Here is a 16,861-nt window from a genome sequence, read left to right as displayed (position 1 = left end):
GCCCTAAAGTGACTTTGGGTTGTTGCCAGTCATCCATGTAAACATCACTGGATACTGCAGTTAATTGTATTGTGCCTGCAGTGTCAAATAACCAAAAATAGTTGGAGGCTTGTGCTATTAGGACACACTACAGTTACACTGCTTTTGGACACACCCTTGGAAATATGCTCGTTATAGCTATGCATAGACCATCAACTGAGCTCAAAAAGAGTGAATAATTAGTCAAAACGTTTCAGAAGTAGGACGTTTCTGCTGGACATTTTAGATAGGTACTTATGTAGTTGGGTGAGTAATGTAGCATAACCACACATTTAGAAGCAAAATGCACATGAGAGGGGCTATGCAACACAACAATTTAGATATTGTTATTTTGGTGCTAAACGAATTGATTTTATTAGTCTAGTTATCTCTTTAGACTTTCACAGATGATTGGCTATGTGAAGTATCACAGACACTAGGAACAAGAAGCAAATAGCCTTCCTGAGCCCATACTGTAGGCAGAACACATTGAAGGCACTTCCCATGAGTATGTTACAAAAGCCTTTTTCTCCATATCTTATTGTGCTGTATAGCTTTTCACGAAGCCTCTATCTGCATTTTTGCTGGCATAGTAAGAAGCTACTTGGTTTGTTATGCATGTAGAGTGTTGGTTTGAACTCCATCCAGTGAGTAGACTGTTTGCTGTACTGCATGATGTTGAGAGGTATGTTTCATTAGTGGTGTGCTGCAAATATTGAGGCCCCTTGTAGAACGTGAACAGTACCCTACTGGTCTCCCATATTTCCCAGAATTTCCTTCGCCTATGGGCTAAAAAGGGGCCTAATAAAAGGTTATTGGTGCCTTGAAGGGTTGGTTTCCCCTCCCCCATGCAATAGGGCTCGCTTTATGCCACTGTACTTCGGCTGTGTTGCAGCTAGATTACAGCAGAGCATGTCTACGAAAGTGAATTTGACAGTGAGTGAGATATGAAAGATAAAGGATGACAGCTAACTTGCAGTCCATTAGTTATTGTGACCTGCTCCTGAAGAATCATGTTCTCTGGCAGTGACAGTTCTTTATTCCTTTCCACATATATTCATGCTGGTAGTGTGTTCCAGACAAGGGCGGCACCTCCGTTAGGGTGGCGGAGGTCCATCCCCACAACTACCCTCCCACCCCCGCCAGCAGCTGCCAAAGTTCTACAATTAAACGATAATAAACTGTGTTTATTATCGTTTTATTGTAGAAGAGATGCAGCCACGGGCTGTGACGAGCACAGAGGGGGAGTGCTCAAAACTCCCCGGCAGTGCACATGTATATTCGGTCGGCCGTCTCAGGCAGGCCAAACATGCATGCGCACTAAGCTCTGTCCAACCAGTCAACGCAGTGCTGGGTTGGAGAGAGAAGGCAGACTCTCCCAGTCTGCCTGGGAGCATCGTGTCTAGCCGTTACGGCCATTCCGAATTAATCCGAATGCTGCTGTCTTGCTGAAGGTTTCTTTAAAAGGGGAAGGATTTTGTCTTGTTTCTAACTGCTAGAAATCTTAGCGGATTCCAGCAAGTAGTTCAGTACCTGATTAACTACCAGATTAATTACAGGTGCAGCTAGTCAACATACTGTAGTTCGACGTGGATCCAAGGGGAGTCGGAATTCATAACTCTTTCAAAGTCATCCTAAGAAATGGGTCCGAAACTGGAGAGGGATGCTTCCAAAACCGGTGATCTAGTCCTTGGATATCCCTCAAAGTTAACTCGCTCACTGGAAAAGCTGAGAGAAGACTTTCCTGGATGGTTTGAATTTTTGACTGAAAGTAGGAGGTTAGTTGCTCACACCAACCTGTGGAAGGTGGGTGAGAGTAAGAGGCTGCCGTAGGAGCGGAAAATCTTTTAACTATGTTAATAATTTCGCTGGACTTATTCCCGGACTCTGTGATTTTTATCTCGAAGAATTATGATTTTGCCGTTTTAATTTTAGCATGATTTTCCTTTAATGCTAATTTGTAATTTTCTTTTTCAGACACATTGTAGGCTTTCCTCCACTTCCTTTCCAAGACTACGTTTTTTCCTCCCTGTGAGCAAACTACTTGAGAACCAAGGACTAGTCACCTTCGTCCTTTTTGTCTTAGATGAGTGTAGAGGAACTGATTTCTTCCCCGCCTTCTTGATACAGTTCTCTACTGCAAGGGTGTCTGCATCAATGTGACCCTCTAAAGCAGGAATAGTTGACTCCAGAAGCTGAAGAAATTCCACTTGGTTAATTTTATAAAAAGCTCTCCTAGGAGATGAGTAACTTAGAAAGGAAGGGAGGGATTGCCCAAGAAAATCTGATTAGATAGTGATCAGACTATACTTGTGGTAGAGGATTTTTCAAATTTAAAAATGATTGTAAAAATTTGGTCATTTACATGACCAGCCTTATGAGTGGGTTTAAAAATGTGTTGTCTGAGATTAAGAAACCTAATCAAATCCTGCAACTCAGCTTTTTCACTAAGGTGATTCTTTTCCATGTGAAGATTAAAATCACCCTAGAGCATAAAATGGAAGTATCTTAGAACATGGTCTGCTATTAAGTTATCGAGAGATTTTAGGAAAGGACCCGCAGGTCTGTAAAGGAGCGCACCAAACAGAAACTGCAGGTGGAAAAAAGAAATACAAAAGCCCAGATCCTCAGCACCTTCTAGGCTACTGATTTCAAAAATCTGACATACAAGTTCTTCACTGAGAAAGACCGCAATACTTCCCCCTCCACTCAGAGGACCATCCCTCCTATAGGTTTTATAGACCTCCGGGATAGCTGATGTGATAACTGGGTTTGAGGACCCTGAAAGACAGGTTTCTGTTTATCACGGTCAGCCTCAATAAGTAGCTCAAAAATGTGGTCTGCATGTTTCTGCATTAATTAGGGCCATTGAGTAGACCATTTTGGAGTCTCACAGCCACTGAAAGGAGGGGAGTAACTACGTCCTCAGTTGAGGGTCAGCACTGAAACAGACAGGGGAGACATATCAAATTATTAGATTTTGCATCCATTTGTCCTGTCCCTAGACAGCTGAATTTAGGCGCTAACCTCCTTACTGTAAGATAAAACATTACTACTAACTACAGGTAAATAGATTGCATGGCTGCCACTGACGGGTGCAGACGGGCATGCCATAGACGCGCCTTCAGTGCACCCGCTGCACGCATCCACGCAGCGTGGCCCATCAAATTGTTTCAAAAACGCAACAACTAGAGCGTGCACTACAAAAAATGGCACCTATACTTGTAAACTTGGCCCCAAAAAGATTTTTAGCTGCTCCCTCCTCCCAATGTCAGAATAAAAATAAACAGTAAAATCAGACCGTATTAATAAAATAGCACAATACTCGTGCAGTCCGAGTTGAACTCCAAAAGAAGCAACGGCAAATCCAATAGGTCTTGCATATGCAAGAGCTATTGGCTTTGCAATTGTGTGTTAGCCATGTTGTTCACCAGCGTGGCTGCTGTTCAGCATGGCTCAAATTTAGTGGCATAAAGGAGGGTGGTGTAGATGGGAATGGCAAAGAGTGGAGTAGAATGTTGTAGAGTGGCGTGGCGGAGAGCATTATGTATTGGTGTGGCATTGTTTGGAGTCGCATAGAGTGACATACTCTGGGGTGGTGTAGAGTAGAGTGGGCTGGTGTAGAGTGCAGTGGCACCAAGTGCTTGCAGAGTATAGTGGTGTACAGTGCAGTGGCATTGAGTTCAGTGGCATTGAAATCTGAAAGGAATCTGCCACTAGATATTGTCTCTGCCAGATAAGGTGTTACCTGAGCTAAGAAACTTGTTCTTCAGCAGCTTAGAATGAAGGGTTGCAGAATGTAGTAGTGTAGATTAGAGTGGTGTATAGTAGAGTGCAGTGGCATAGAGTGGAGTGGCAGAGAGTTGAGTGATGCAGAGGGCAGTGGCGCAGAGTAGAGGCAATTGACATAGTGGTGCAGAGTAGAAAAGAATAGAGTGATGCAGAGTAGAGTATAATGCATATAATGCAGTGGCGTGGAGTAGTGCAGAGTAGAGTTGCTTAGAGTGCAGTGTTGCAGAGTAGAGTGTCCGTGCAATGGTGTGGAGTGGTGTAGAGAGCAGTGGCATGGAGTACAGTGATGCAGAGTAGAGTGCAGTAGCAAAGAATGCAGTAGCAGAGTGCAATGGTGTATAGTATACTAGAGTGGCATACAGTGGATTGCGTAGAGTGCAAGGGTATTGATTTGAGTGTCACAGAGTAAAGTGCATTGGCATAGAGTGTAGTGTTGTAGAGTGGAGTTGTGCAGAGTAGATTGGTGTGGCCTAGACTGGAGTGGTGTAGCGTGCAGTGGCGAAGAGTCCAGTGGTGTAGAGTAGAGTGGCGAAGACAAAAACAAAATGTGTTTTTGAAGTCTTGAGTAATATAATTAATGTCCACAAAAAAGGAAGGTTGCATAATATTTTGTTTTATTAATTTGAATTGCTGCTCAAAACATCTTAAACAAATAGGTTGTTTGTCTGTCAAGCAATCTTTATAGTTTCAGGCCAACACATGTATTGCAACAAAGGACACTACATCAGGGCCAAGAAATAATTGCTAAAATTGACAGACATGATCATTAGGATGAAATAAAGAAAAAACAATGTAATGCAAGAAATATATGTATTAAAGCGACAAGAAAAGAGCAGGTAGAGGAAAAAAAAAAACAAAGAAAACAACCCAGACAAAATATTATGAGGTTACATCTGTCGGAAAAGAAATGCAATAATATCAGAGATAAGTAGTAAAAACAGGTAGAAAATGTACACCAGAAAGGAGAGTTTGAAGCAAAACAAGCCAAAAAGAAAGTCAAACTTAAAATAGAATCATGCAATAAACCCGTAAGCGTTAAGACACCCCGGAAGTGCGTCAGAATATGAAGTGAGTCAACTAACGTGATTTATCATGCAAAGGAGATACCTGCTAAACGTAGAATCTGAAACAAATATTAAGACATTGTGAAGGCACTTCAAAATTATCATCAAAATTGAAGGTAGTCATAGGGCTGTAAAAGTGAACTTAAAACCGAAAGTCGCCAGTAAAGCTAGAGATCGAAAAAGTCCGTGAGATAAGCAAGTAACTCAACTGTAGGTGTGCTCAGAATAAAACAAGAAACATCAAATCATAATAAAATGTGATTTGGAGGGAGAACGTAAGAAATGAAACAAAAAAAATGATATTTTCAGGTACACTCCTGATGCATTGTTACAACTGAAAGATATGGGACAAAATATAATGCTGAAAAGAAGCATCACACCAAACTGAGCCGAATAAGAAAACAAGAGGTCACTGTACACTAAAAAGGTATTTAGAATACTTACAACATAAATGTGATATTTGCATATAATAAAATAAAGCTGATTCAGTGATACAAGATGCCATACTCAATACCTCCAGGTCAATGTTACAATGAAAAAACGCAAAATTACAAAAATGTTTACATGAGTGATCACAAAATGGCACGGGTATAACCACGAAACCTCAAAGGTTAAGGAAAACAGTAACCAGGGAAAGGAACAACGCCGTGGTGAAAGAGTAAAGTGGAAATCAAGAACACTACGTACATAAATGCAATGCAAAATGGCAATAAAACGTATTGTTGCTCATGTTGCTCTCCCCTGCCTCCTCCGTGATGCACGTGTCTTTGTGTGCTACCGGAATTGGCACCGCTTTCTCGCCCATCGGCTTCTCCACTCTAGTGACGCCACTTTGCTCTCGCACCTGTTTGCTTTTCTCTCTCGCTCCATCATGCTCTCATTCTCACCCTTTGCTCACCTGCGCCCTCTGCGTTGCTTCCCCACCCTCGTGAACCCTCCATGTTGTGACCCCCGTGTTCCTTCCCCCTCCTGCTATGTTGCTTCTGTGTCCCGTCGTGATCCACACCGCCTGTATGTGTGTATATATATATATATATATATATATATATATATATATATATATATATATACACTTCTGTGCATTTTTTTTAATTTGCTGATCCGGGTTGGAGCAGTAACATAAAAAGGGAAAAAAAAACACTGCTGCAGAATTTTGGAGACACACTTTTTTTATGTAGCCATGTTGCTCAGCAATAGGGAAGCTGTGCAGTATGGCTCAAAGGTATTGGCAAACCAGTAGGTCACAAAGTCGAGACCTATTGGCTTTGAAAGTGCCTGTTAGCGCTTACAGCCACATGTTTGCAGTTTCCCATTAAGTACATTTTATGGACCACCTGCTGCTGCTGTTTCCCCAATCTGCCACAGCACTTTCCATATAGATCTTTGCATTGTGGGCTCGGTTGGAGATAGGTTGTTTTGTGGGCGAAAGGGCTGGTTTAATATTAGTTAGGTAAAGTCCTCTATCCTTTTCCTTCAGATTAGACATTGTTTCTTTCCACAGTCTTGTCCCACTCCAGCTACTATACATTTCCTGCTAGGCCAGTTTGTTTGGTGTAAGAGCCATGTGCAGCCAGTCTTTTAGGTCTTCTGAGACAGCACATCCGATATTGTTCGCAAAACATTTAGGGGTTCATTACGACCCTGGCGGCCGGCGGTAAGGTGGCGGTAACACCGCCAACAGGCTGGCGGTGTACCGCCAGCAATTATGACCGTGGCGGAATTGCCACAGCCATACCGCCGGCCCCTCCAATATCCCGCCAGGATTCCGCCTGGTGGTCATAATCCCCAGGGCAGCGGTGCAAGCACCGCTGCCCTGGGGATTATGAGTCCCCGACCGCCAGCCTGTCCGTGGCGGTACACACCGCCATTGAAAGGCTGGCGGTAAGGGGACTTGGGGGGCCCCTGCACTGCCCATGCACTTGGCATGGGCAGTGCAGGGGCCCCCAGGCATAGCCCCGTTGCGCATTTCACTGCCCGAATTTCAGGCAGTGAAATGTGTGACGGGTGCTACTGCACCCGCTGCACATCAGCATTGCCACCGGCTCTATTACGAGCCGGCAGCAATGTTGATGTGACATTTCCGCTGGGCCAGCGGACGGTAACACTGTTACCGTCCGCTGGCCCAGCGGAAATGTCATAATAGGGAGCCAGGAATACCGCCAGCAATGGCGGTATTCTGTCTCCTGCGGCCTCGGCGGTCTTTTTACAAGACCGCTGAGGTCGTAATGACCCCCTTAGTTAGGTTAACGGGAGCTTGGAGCCCTCCCATCGCTTACTATTCATTGGCTTCATTCTCGGCCTTATTTGTTGGCTCCTGTTAGATCAGCAAGTTTCTGTGAGGTGTTTCCCCAGTCCCTGGAGCATGGACCAAGTACTGCTTATGTTTTTTTTGGGGGGAGTGTCCTTCCTCTGCTACAGCTTTCCTATTTTTTTTTGTGCTACTTGCAGTACTTTGTAAGAGTATGTGTTTTTTAAGTTGTCATGCTCCTGGTTTTGTTACGAGCTGTTGCAGGCCATACCATATTATGCAATAGATGACCATACTATATTGAACAATGACAAGCCATACTACATCGTACTGTACATACTATACAATGGCAGGCATTACCTTACTATACCATAATATACCATACTATACTATACAAATACAAGCCATGCCGTACTATACTGTGCCATACAATTACTAAACATATCATATACTATGTCAGACCATACCATATACAATGATAGGTCATGCCATACCATACTAAAACATGAGAGGCCGTACCATACTATACAATGACATACTATACCATACTTAATAATGACAGACCACAGTATACTGTACCAATCTATATAGTGAAAAGCCACACCATTCTATACAGTGACAGTCCATAACATACTATTCCATCCCATACTATACAGCAGCAGGCCATACCATACCATACAATTACAAACCACACTGTGCCATATTATAAAATGACAGGCTATAACAAGCCAAACCATAACATACCATACTCTACAGTGCCAGACCATACCATACTATACAGTGACAAACCATACCATACTATGCTCTGAAATGACAGCCTATTTTATTTCATGGTATTCCGTGACAAGCCATACCATAAAATGAAAGACCATACCTGACAATAACAGGCCATACCATACTGTCCATACCATTCCAAATTATACAATGACAGACCATACCATAGCACTACACTATACAATATTGGGCTGTGCCATACCATAATATACAGTGACGAGTCATACCATACTATACAATGACAGGTAATACCATACCATACAATGACAGCCTCTACCATACTAAGCCATACTATACTATTAGGGACAGGCAGAACTTGCAGAGTTTCCTTCGGAATTCTGCGAAGTTACAAAAAGCCTCTGCAAGATTCCGTGAGCGAGCGGAAATCAGTATGTTGCACTGATTTTTTGTGGCTGAAGCTTTTTCCGCACAATGAAATTAGCTCAAATGGCATCACGCAGCCCACCAGTTTGTGCTGCTGCTCGAGTTGGTCTTGCTGCCAGTTGAGTAGATTTTCTACTTGAGTGGCAGTTTTCCCAATGCGAACGGCCACCTCTGACTGCCTGGTTTGGGAAAATCTCTCCTAGTGCCCTCCTAGTGCCTGAAAATTGTGTTGGGGATGCCAACTGTCGAGCTGTACACAAAAAAAAAACGCACCAGGACGCGGAGTGCAGAATTTGGCCAGAACTCTGTTACTGCATAACGTGGAGTGGCCAAAATTCTGCAAACTCCTCTGGCGGGTCTGAATTTATTGCCCACCCCTACATACTATTCAATGACAGGTCAAACATAACATAACATACCATACCATAACATACTATTTTATACAACAGTCCAAACCATACTACACTATTCAGGGCCAGGCCACACCATACCATACATTACAATGAGAAACTATGTCATACCATTCTGTACCATGCTATACGATGACAGCCCTTACCATACCCTACTATCCAATCACAGGTTATACCACACTATACAATGGCAGGCTATACCATATAATGACGGCCATACCATACTGTGGCAGGACATACTGTCTGGTACTTTATGATGGCAGGTCTTACTATAGTCATGCCATCCGAACATACTCTACAATGGCAGGCCATACCATAAAATACAAGACCATACTACACAGTAACAGGCCATACCATATCAGACACTTCCATACTCTACAATGACACTCCATACCATACCATACTACACCATACTACAGACCATAGCATAACATACTTTAAAATAACAGTCCACACCAAACCATTCAATCCTATACATTGACAGGCCATACTACACAATGACAGGGCATACCATACTATACAATAACAGACCATAGTATAACATAACATACAATGATAGGTCATGCCATACTACACAATGACAGGGCATACCTTAATGTAGTGAACCATACTTTACAATGACAGGCCATAGTATACCATACTATACCAAATAATGACAGGCCATATTATACTATCCCGTGCTATACAATGACAGGCCATACCATTTTTCTTCTTTGTGGAGCACGCACTGCAAGTATTTTCAGGGCATCCTCTCTCTTCATCCCTGTCCCATTCCGCGTCACTATTTACTCCCTCCCTCTCCTCGTGCATTGCTTGCCTGCCCCCTCTTCCTCTCCCCTCACATGTTGTAGATTGGCCTGATCCCCTTCCCTCCCCGGCTTTTGCTACTTCCTCCTCCCTCCCTCCCACCCCACGCCTTCCATTCGTTGGTTACCAAGTTTGGCTTCCCCTCTCACGTTGTTGCGCTTTCATTGTTGCTTATCCTGTTCCCCTCTCCACATTCCCCTCCTGTGTTGTTGCTTCACCCATTCCACTTCTCCTGTTCCTGCTGGGTCCATCCACGTCCTGCTCCTATTCATGGCTGGCTCCATACCCTTACCTCCTACCCTGTTGGTGCTTGCCCTGTCCCCCTCCCCCTTCATTGCTTGCATGACCATATCCCCCCGTTGCTTGCCCCATCCCTACTGACTGCCTCCCCATGGCCACCTCCTGGTTGTTGCTTTTTTAGCCGCCTCCCTCTAGAAAATAAAAAAAGCATTGACAAATCCAGAAGATCTGTTGGCTTTGTCAATGTTTTATAGCTGTGTGCAGCATGGCTGAAAGAAAAAGCACTGACACGTTCAACCTTGACCTTGTTTTATCCGCTTTTTTTTGTTTTTTACTTTCAGATATACTGCACAGCAGTCATGCCTAGCAACGCCCAGCGCGGATCTCACGGGTTTTCGTCCATCTGATATCACAAAAACGAGCACGCTTTAGCTGGGTGTTCATAACCGCAGTCATCCATAGCACTACAAATCCACAAGGCTGCAAAATAAAACTTTCTTTTTAGAAGCATGTATGTCACTGTTACTGTTGTTCTTTGATGGAAGCTTTGTTCTTGTGAGTGGCATCTTCACAGATCATTTTTTTCCGTAAGTGGTCTCTGCCTGTCTAGTCATTTATACCATCCAGTGGTTATTGATTTTTTTCCCCGTGTGTATTTTCATTTCTGATAGTCCTAGTGCTGTTAGATACCTCTCCGAGGCAATGGGGAGATCGAGAAAATCAATGTTTGTTTGTTAGCTGTGGTCACTGGCCGCCGAGCACGGCCATCAGACCACGGCCGCGAGCTGTCAGGATGTTTGATTCGGAATCTAGAGGTAGGAACAGCTTGCCGGGGAGCTCAGGCAGCAGAAGTGGCATCTTTCCTTGAAGCCCTGTGTTATTGACTTGTACGCCCCTACCCCACAATGAGGATGCCGAGATCCGATAACATTCCTCCTTTGATGCAAGACTGCGTCTGCAAAACTCAGCATGTCAACCTTGATGGATCCTTAAAATGGCTCTAGAACACAGCCGAGCACGACTCGCGAAATAGAACAATCGCATGTGTATCTGCCTGACTGCTTTGCCTTAGTTAGGTGGTTCATCTTCTGGGGTTTAAAGAGACTGGGCCAGAGAGAGTTGGGGATTATCTGCAGTAAATCCTTCAAAGCACTAACAGCTGGCATGCTTTCCTCTCTTAAGCTTATTTCTACATTTTCATAAGCTTTGAGTCAGTCGAAGTGCAATAACCTTGACGTCCGAATTTGAGTCGTGCTCATTTTGATGTTCACGGTTCACAGTAGCCTGTTTGGCATTTATTATCTGTTTATTTTGCACAGTTTTAATCTTTTCGGGTTCATTGTGCTACTTCTCTACAGAAACAGCATAACGTTAAATTGTTTTATGTAGCATTGCCACCGTATGGTTGCCTTTTGAATCTCTGAATCTGGTGTGGAACACCTTTTTCTCCACTTCGCCTTCGAGTACCATTTTCTGGATCCAGGAAAACTCAGAGTGGCGTCACTAAAAGACTACTTTGCTTTAACAGAGGAGAGCATTTCACCTGCAAGACATTGGTTGAATTCTGAGGATATTCTTGGCAGTCGGATTTCTACACAAATGTTCATTTTGTTATGGAAGTTTACGTGAAATGAGTTGTCGGCCTCCATCTAGTTTCCAGTATGAAACCGAACCCGTCACACCTAAAACAGTGACAAAGCGGTAACACAGCTGGGCATCCTTGTGATCGTGTCGATGGTGTGGCCTATAGTCACATATCTGGGTTACTAAAAAATTATATGATTCTGCAGCCATCGTCTTCTTTTCCTTTAAATAGTTATGGACTTGCCACATAATCCATCATGTTGCATAAACTGCAGATTTTAACAAAAAAAACTTTTTCTAGCTCGAACGGATTAAAAATTATTGAAACTGTGGGGACGTGTTTGTGCTCAGAGGAAGGCCCATCACAGAGGTTAACTGGTTATCTTTGGGTTGCTTATTAATCTATTTGGTTGTTAAACTGGCACTAATGAGGTGACATCTTTGACGACTTCTTTCAGCACAAAGATATGCCAGTGTGAGGAGCATAAACAGGCGGAAAGAAACATTAATTCAAGGACCGGGAAAAACAGTCAAATAAACAAAAACAATCACTGCTTGCTGGTCTTTAGGTGGTTGCTGCAGTACTTCCTGCAGATTTTTCTGTTTTCACTCACTGCACCAAAATAGTATATTGACATCTTTTTATACCTGTCCTTTCAGCAGTACATGGCATTTGGTGCATTTTGTATGATGACGTGTTAGGCTTGTCAACCTTAGGGTGGTCTTCCCCCAAACTTTTTGCCTGGTTACCTTCTCTTTTTGCTGATTCATTTTGTTGGCCTTAGGACTCTGAGCACTTTACTACTGCTGACCAGTGCTAAAGGGCATGTGCTTCTCCCGTAAACATGGTAACATTGGTTTATCCACTATTGGGATATTGAATTTATCTGTAAGTCACTAGTAGAGAGCACTACCTGTGTCCAGGCCTATAAATTGAATGCTGCTAGTGGGTCTGCAGCCATGATTGTGCCACCCACATGAGTAGCCCTGTAAACATGTCTCAGGCCTGCCACTTCAGGGCCTGTATGTGCAGTTTTTCTGCCATATTGACTTAATATTTAAAACCCTTTGCCAAGCCTTAAATTAACCCTTTTTTATTACATATAAACCAACCATAAGGTAGGCCCTAGGTAGCTCATAGGGAAGTTGTTGTGTAAGTAAAAGGTAGGATATGTACTTTTAAGTTTTGTTTGTCCTAGTAGTGAAAAACACCTTCATTTGTTTTTCACTTCTCTGAGGACTACTCCTCTCATAGGTTAACATTAGGAATTACTTATTAAACTATTAAGCTGTTGGAATTCATGATTGAGGAGTAGCTCTGTCTTGTGTCATATTATTGGAATGGTAATGATAAAACCTCTTTGCTGACAAGGTTGGATTCAACAGTACTATTTCACAAATGCCACTTTTAGAAAGTTGGTATTTCTCTGCTCTAAAGCTCTGTGTGCCTCCAGCCTGTCGCCAGTACACATCTGTGCTAGGTGACAGCTTGACTTTGTGCATTCACTCTTGACTTTGTGCATTCACTCTAGACAGCCACACACAAAGGAAGATTAGGTGTGTCTGAGTGCCCATCCGCATCCTGATGGCTCATCCGGGGCTGGTCGGGAGGGAGCAGGAGCGAATTGGTTTTTTGATGTTTTGGTCTTGATTTATTTCTAAAATCATAATCTGTTTTTCTAACCTGGTATAGAGTCTTTTTGTGTAGTTTTCATTGTGTTACTGTATGTCGTGTTGCACAAATACTTTACACATTTCCTTTTAAGTTAAGCCTGACTGCTCTGTGCCAAGCTACCAGAGGATGAGCACAATTTAATTTATGGCGTGTATCTGACTTACCCTGACTATTATTGCCGTTTCTCCTTGTCCGTGTGCATGCCTCTGCCAACCAGAAACCCAATTTCTAACAATATGCAATTCGTTAGGTCCCTGAGTAACACAAAACATAATCCAAACAATTATTATATTGGTGCAGGATCATATTCTTCTCTTTGTTTTTTTATTGTAACATGGTCATCACCTTGTTCGTCCTTGATGCTGGGGTGTAGTAGTGTCAAATGGTCTTTTGTTTGAAGATAGCTGTTTCTCTTATACAATTATCTAATGTTCCAAAAGGGCTACACTTCTCCACCAGCAAAAAACAACTTATTATATCAGCATGGTTTTTTTTCTCCTTATTTCTCTGTATTAAGTTGGTGTCTAACCTAGTCTATGCCTCTTTTTTTTTCCTCCAGGAACCTTACATTTTTGTGTGCACAATCAGCTCTCACTGATCGTATTTTAGGCATCTGCAGAAGTGGGACTTCCGATTGGGGTATGCAGATATCAGTACATCATTCTGGTGGATAGTTCTATCTGCAGATTCCGCACCTTGTGAATATTTGCACAGATCTGGTAATCAAAATCGCTACTCCTGCACACTAGTAGGTGGGATTGTGTGGCTCTGCACCAACATCGTTCTGCTCGAGGAGTGATGAATGGAGCTCATATTAGCAGTGCACTGGTGTTTCAGTTCCTTTCTGCACAATCAGAGGCAGGTCCAGAGTGTCACCTCTCATCTTACATTTTATTTTATTCTCATTTTTAGTAGTGTGAAGGGGAAATATGTTATCTTTTCAAAATTACATGGTTGAAACCTTGTTTGCACTGTCACAAACAAATGTCTGTAGCCCCCTCCCCCTCTTTCCCTAACACACACACACATGACTGTGGTATCTGGGATCAGAACACGCCTCCAGGGCCTGGGATGACTACACTGAGAATTTCCTAGCATTTAACATGCTCTGCCCTAATGCTAGGAACTATTCTGTCTCATTGCTTAAACGTATTTCAGTCTATCCTGGAGGGTCTGGGGGTCTGTCAGATATGTACATCTTCATGTTGCCATAACACCCCTAACCATTGTACCCAAATAGCCGGCTTGAAACATTTAGCTCACCAATTTATTTGAATTGTTATCCTCCTGCACATAATAAGACTCTAAGTGCCAGTCCTCCACAGTGTGTTGTCAGTTACATGAATTGCTTTTTATGCAACATTAGATCCTTTCCCAAGCATGCAGTCGAAATCTGGGACCTTCTTTCCTCTAAGGCTCCTGCTGTCGCCTTTTTTTACAGAAACATGGCTGTGCCCTGCAGCCCTTCCACCCATTAATTTAGCAATTCCAGATGATTACTACATTCTAAAGCTTGACAGGGAGGGGAAATTAGGGGGTGGAATAGCAATTGCCCATAAAACTCAGTCAAGGTCATTTTAATAGACAAAGATGTAACTGACTGGGGAGAGATCTGCAAACTTAGGATGGACCTAGCTCCAAAGGTCTCCTGGAAAGGTGCTCTACTTTATAGACCTCCCGGTCCAAAAAGAGACTTCTTGCACAAACTTACAGAGTATATGGCGCCGCATGTTCTCACTGCTCAATAATTTCTTTTACTTGGAGATTTTAACTATCATGAAGAAAAATGTATTGACCTAGAAGTTTCTCAACTCCTAATGGACATGGACGCCTTTGGGGTTCAGCTGAATCATTCCAGGCCTACCCAAGTAGCTGATCATATGGTAGATCTTATATTTACTAAAGCTTCAAATCTTACCTGTCTCCCTTCCCAAACGTTGATCTGGCACATAATTTGTGCAATTTCAGACCTTGGTATAAAATAAATACAAACTCGTTCTCCAAAGAATGCAAGCTTTCTTCATTCTGGCTATCTGCAGATTTGGATAAAAATCTTGATGAATGTAAGAAAGCAATGGTCTCTGCCTTTGACCATCTCGCCCGCTAAGCAAAAGGCCCAATATTAGTTAGAGAACCCATGTTACTTCGTACTCTGTGGAGCTTCACTTAGAAAAAAACTAGATGCAAACAAGGACACTGGTGTGCTATTAAGGATCCTACGGATAAAGCTAGATAAATATCTGTGCTTACGGCATGCCACAGAAATAATAAAAGTGTTTGCAGAGTTTCCATATCCCATCAAATTTTATCACCAAGTAATTACTCTAGAGCTCTATATAAAGCCCAAAAGGACTTCACTATTCTGTGGGCTTGCAACCTAAGTCTCAACACGTATGCAACTCTATAGCTGACCATCTTGAAAAGAAAATAAATAAGATCTATGCTAACTTCGATTATACTATTTAGGATCCATTTTCAGATTCTCTCTTACCTAAACTCTTTCCTTTAAATACTGAGAGTTTGTTGTTGTTTGCCATGTTTACCCCAGAAGAAGTAATAAAATGGCTTAAACAAGGAAGGTTGGGTTCTCCTAGCGATGTCTGCCCGCGGAGAATTGCAGCCCTCCTTGCAGAGCCGCTAGCTCTGGCTATTTATTCTTTATTCAGTCAGTCAATTATCACAGGAAATTTCCCGAAGGAATAGAAAACAGCATAAATGAGACCCATCCAGAAAAAGGGTCTTCTTTCTCTGCTACTGATCTATCCAATTGTAGGCCTATCTCTTTTCTCCCTTTACTAAGTAAAACTTTGGCAACACTTATCAATAAACAATTAACCTCTTATTTTGAGAGACATGGCATTCTTAATCCCTCACAATCTGGGTTTCGGTCTGCCACAGTTCAGAAACTACTTTAGTGGCAGTGACTGATTACATTAGGCTAGCCCTTGATTCAAACACTCCTGCAGTGCTGTTATTATTAGACTTATCTGCCACTTTTGATACTGTGTCTCACCAGCATCTCCTGCAAAGACTGCAGGACTGTGGTATTCCAGGAACAGTCTTAAAATAGATCAAAGATTTCTTGAGTAATAGATCACAATTCCTTTACCTAGGCCCTTACAAATCTTCTATCAGGCAACTTTACAAGGGAGTGCCACAAGTGCCCCCCCTCCCCCCCAACCCACAGTTTTTAACATTTATGTTCCCCTTTAGCCCACACTTTCCGACCTTTTGGGCTAGAGGTCTTTTCTTGTGCATATGATACTCAACTGATAGTTTCCTTTAATAAAAATCTAGAGAACACCAAGCAATGTTTTTAACTTGGCATAAAAGCAGTTGCAGCATGGATGTTCCTGAACTGTCTGCAATTAAATGCTTCAGAAAACTGAAATAATGCCATTTGGTAAAGGATCTATGTTTTGTACTGATGATTGGTGGCCGGCAGAGCAGTGCCTGGCCCCAACCCCTAAGCATGTGGTCAAAAACCTAGGGATTCGACTGCATCAGAACCTAACCATGAAAGAGCAGGTTTCCACAATGATTGGAACCTGTTGTCACACCCTTAGCATGCTAAGCAGCTAACATGACATGGCTTTTCTCTGGTTGTAAACTACCTGGTGGCATCTCCAAATGCCAGGGAGGGCTAACTCAGTTGCTGACACCTAACGGATGATGAATAGCAGCTACACTTGCAGTTGGCACAGAGCGTGCTTTCAATAATGGGGAGAGCCCTGGCTTGATCTCTTTGCCGCTGCTGAGAATGTGCAGTCTCAGCACTTTTGTGGATTGCAGTTCCCCACATGGCTCTTTCTCAGACACAAATTCCACTAAGAGTAGAGCACGGGGAAGACAGGCCCAAGCCTTC

General features: G+C 42.8%; 1 protein-coding gene across 3 annotated transcripts in view; it reads left to right on the top strand.

Moving 5' to 3' along the window:
• B9D1 (B9 domain containing 1) overlaps positions 1–16,861 on the top strand; it is a 409,768-nt gene that overhangs the window by 221,809 nt on the left and 171,098 nt on the right. Inside the window, exon 6 of one of the 3 annotated variants that reach the window (XM_069210126.1) lies at positions 10,079–10,231. The exons of 1 other annotated variant lie outside the window; for it this stretch is intronic. In XM_069210126.1, coding sequence (XP_069066227.1) covers positions 10,079–10,169 — 91 coding nt within the window. In that variant the 3' untranslated portion in view covers positions 10,170–10,231. Of the gene's footprint in view, positions 1–10,078; positions 10,232–16,861 lie in introns of those variants that run through there. One more of the 3 variants, XM_069210125.1, reaches the window with a different exon arrangement.

This window comes from Pleurodeles waltl, chromosome 10, assembly GCF_031143425.1.
Source record: "Pleurodeles waltl isolate 20211129_DDA chromosome 10, aPleWal1.hap1.20221129, whole genome shotgun sequence".
Classification (NCBI taxonomy): domain Eukaryota; kingdom Metazoa; phylum Chordata; class Amphibia; order Caudata; family Salamandridae; genus Pleurodeles; species Pleurodeles waltl.
The sequence above is the reverse complement of the archived record's forward strand: the minus strand, read 5'-3'. Positions and strand labels throughout refer to the sequence as shown.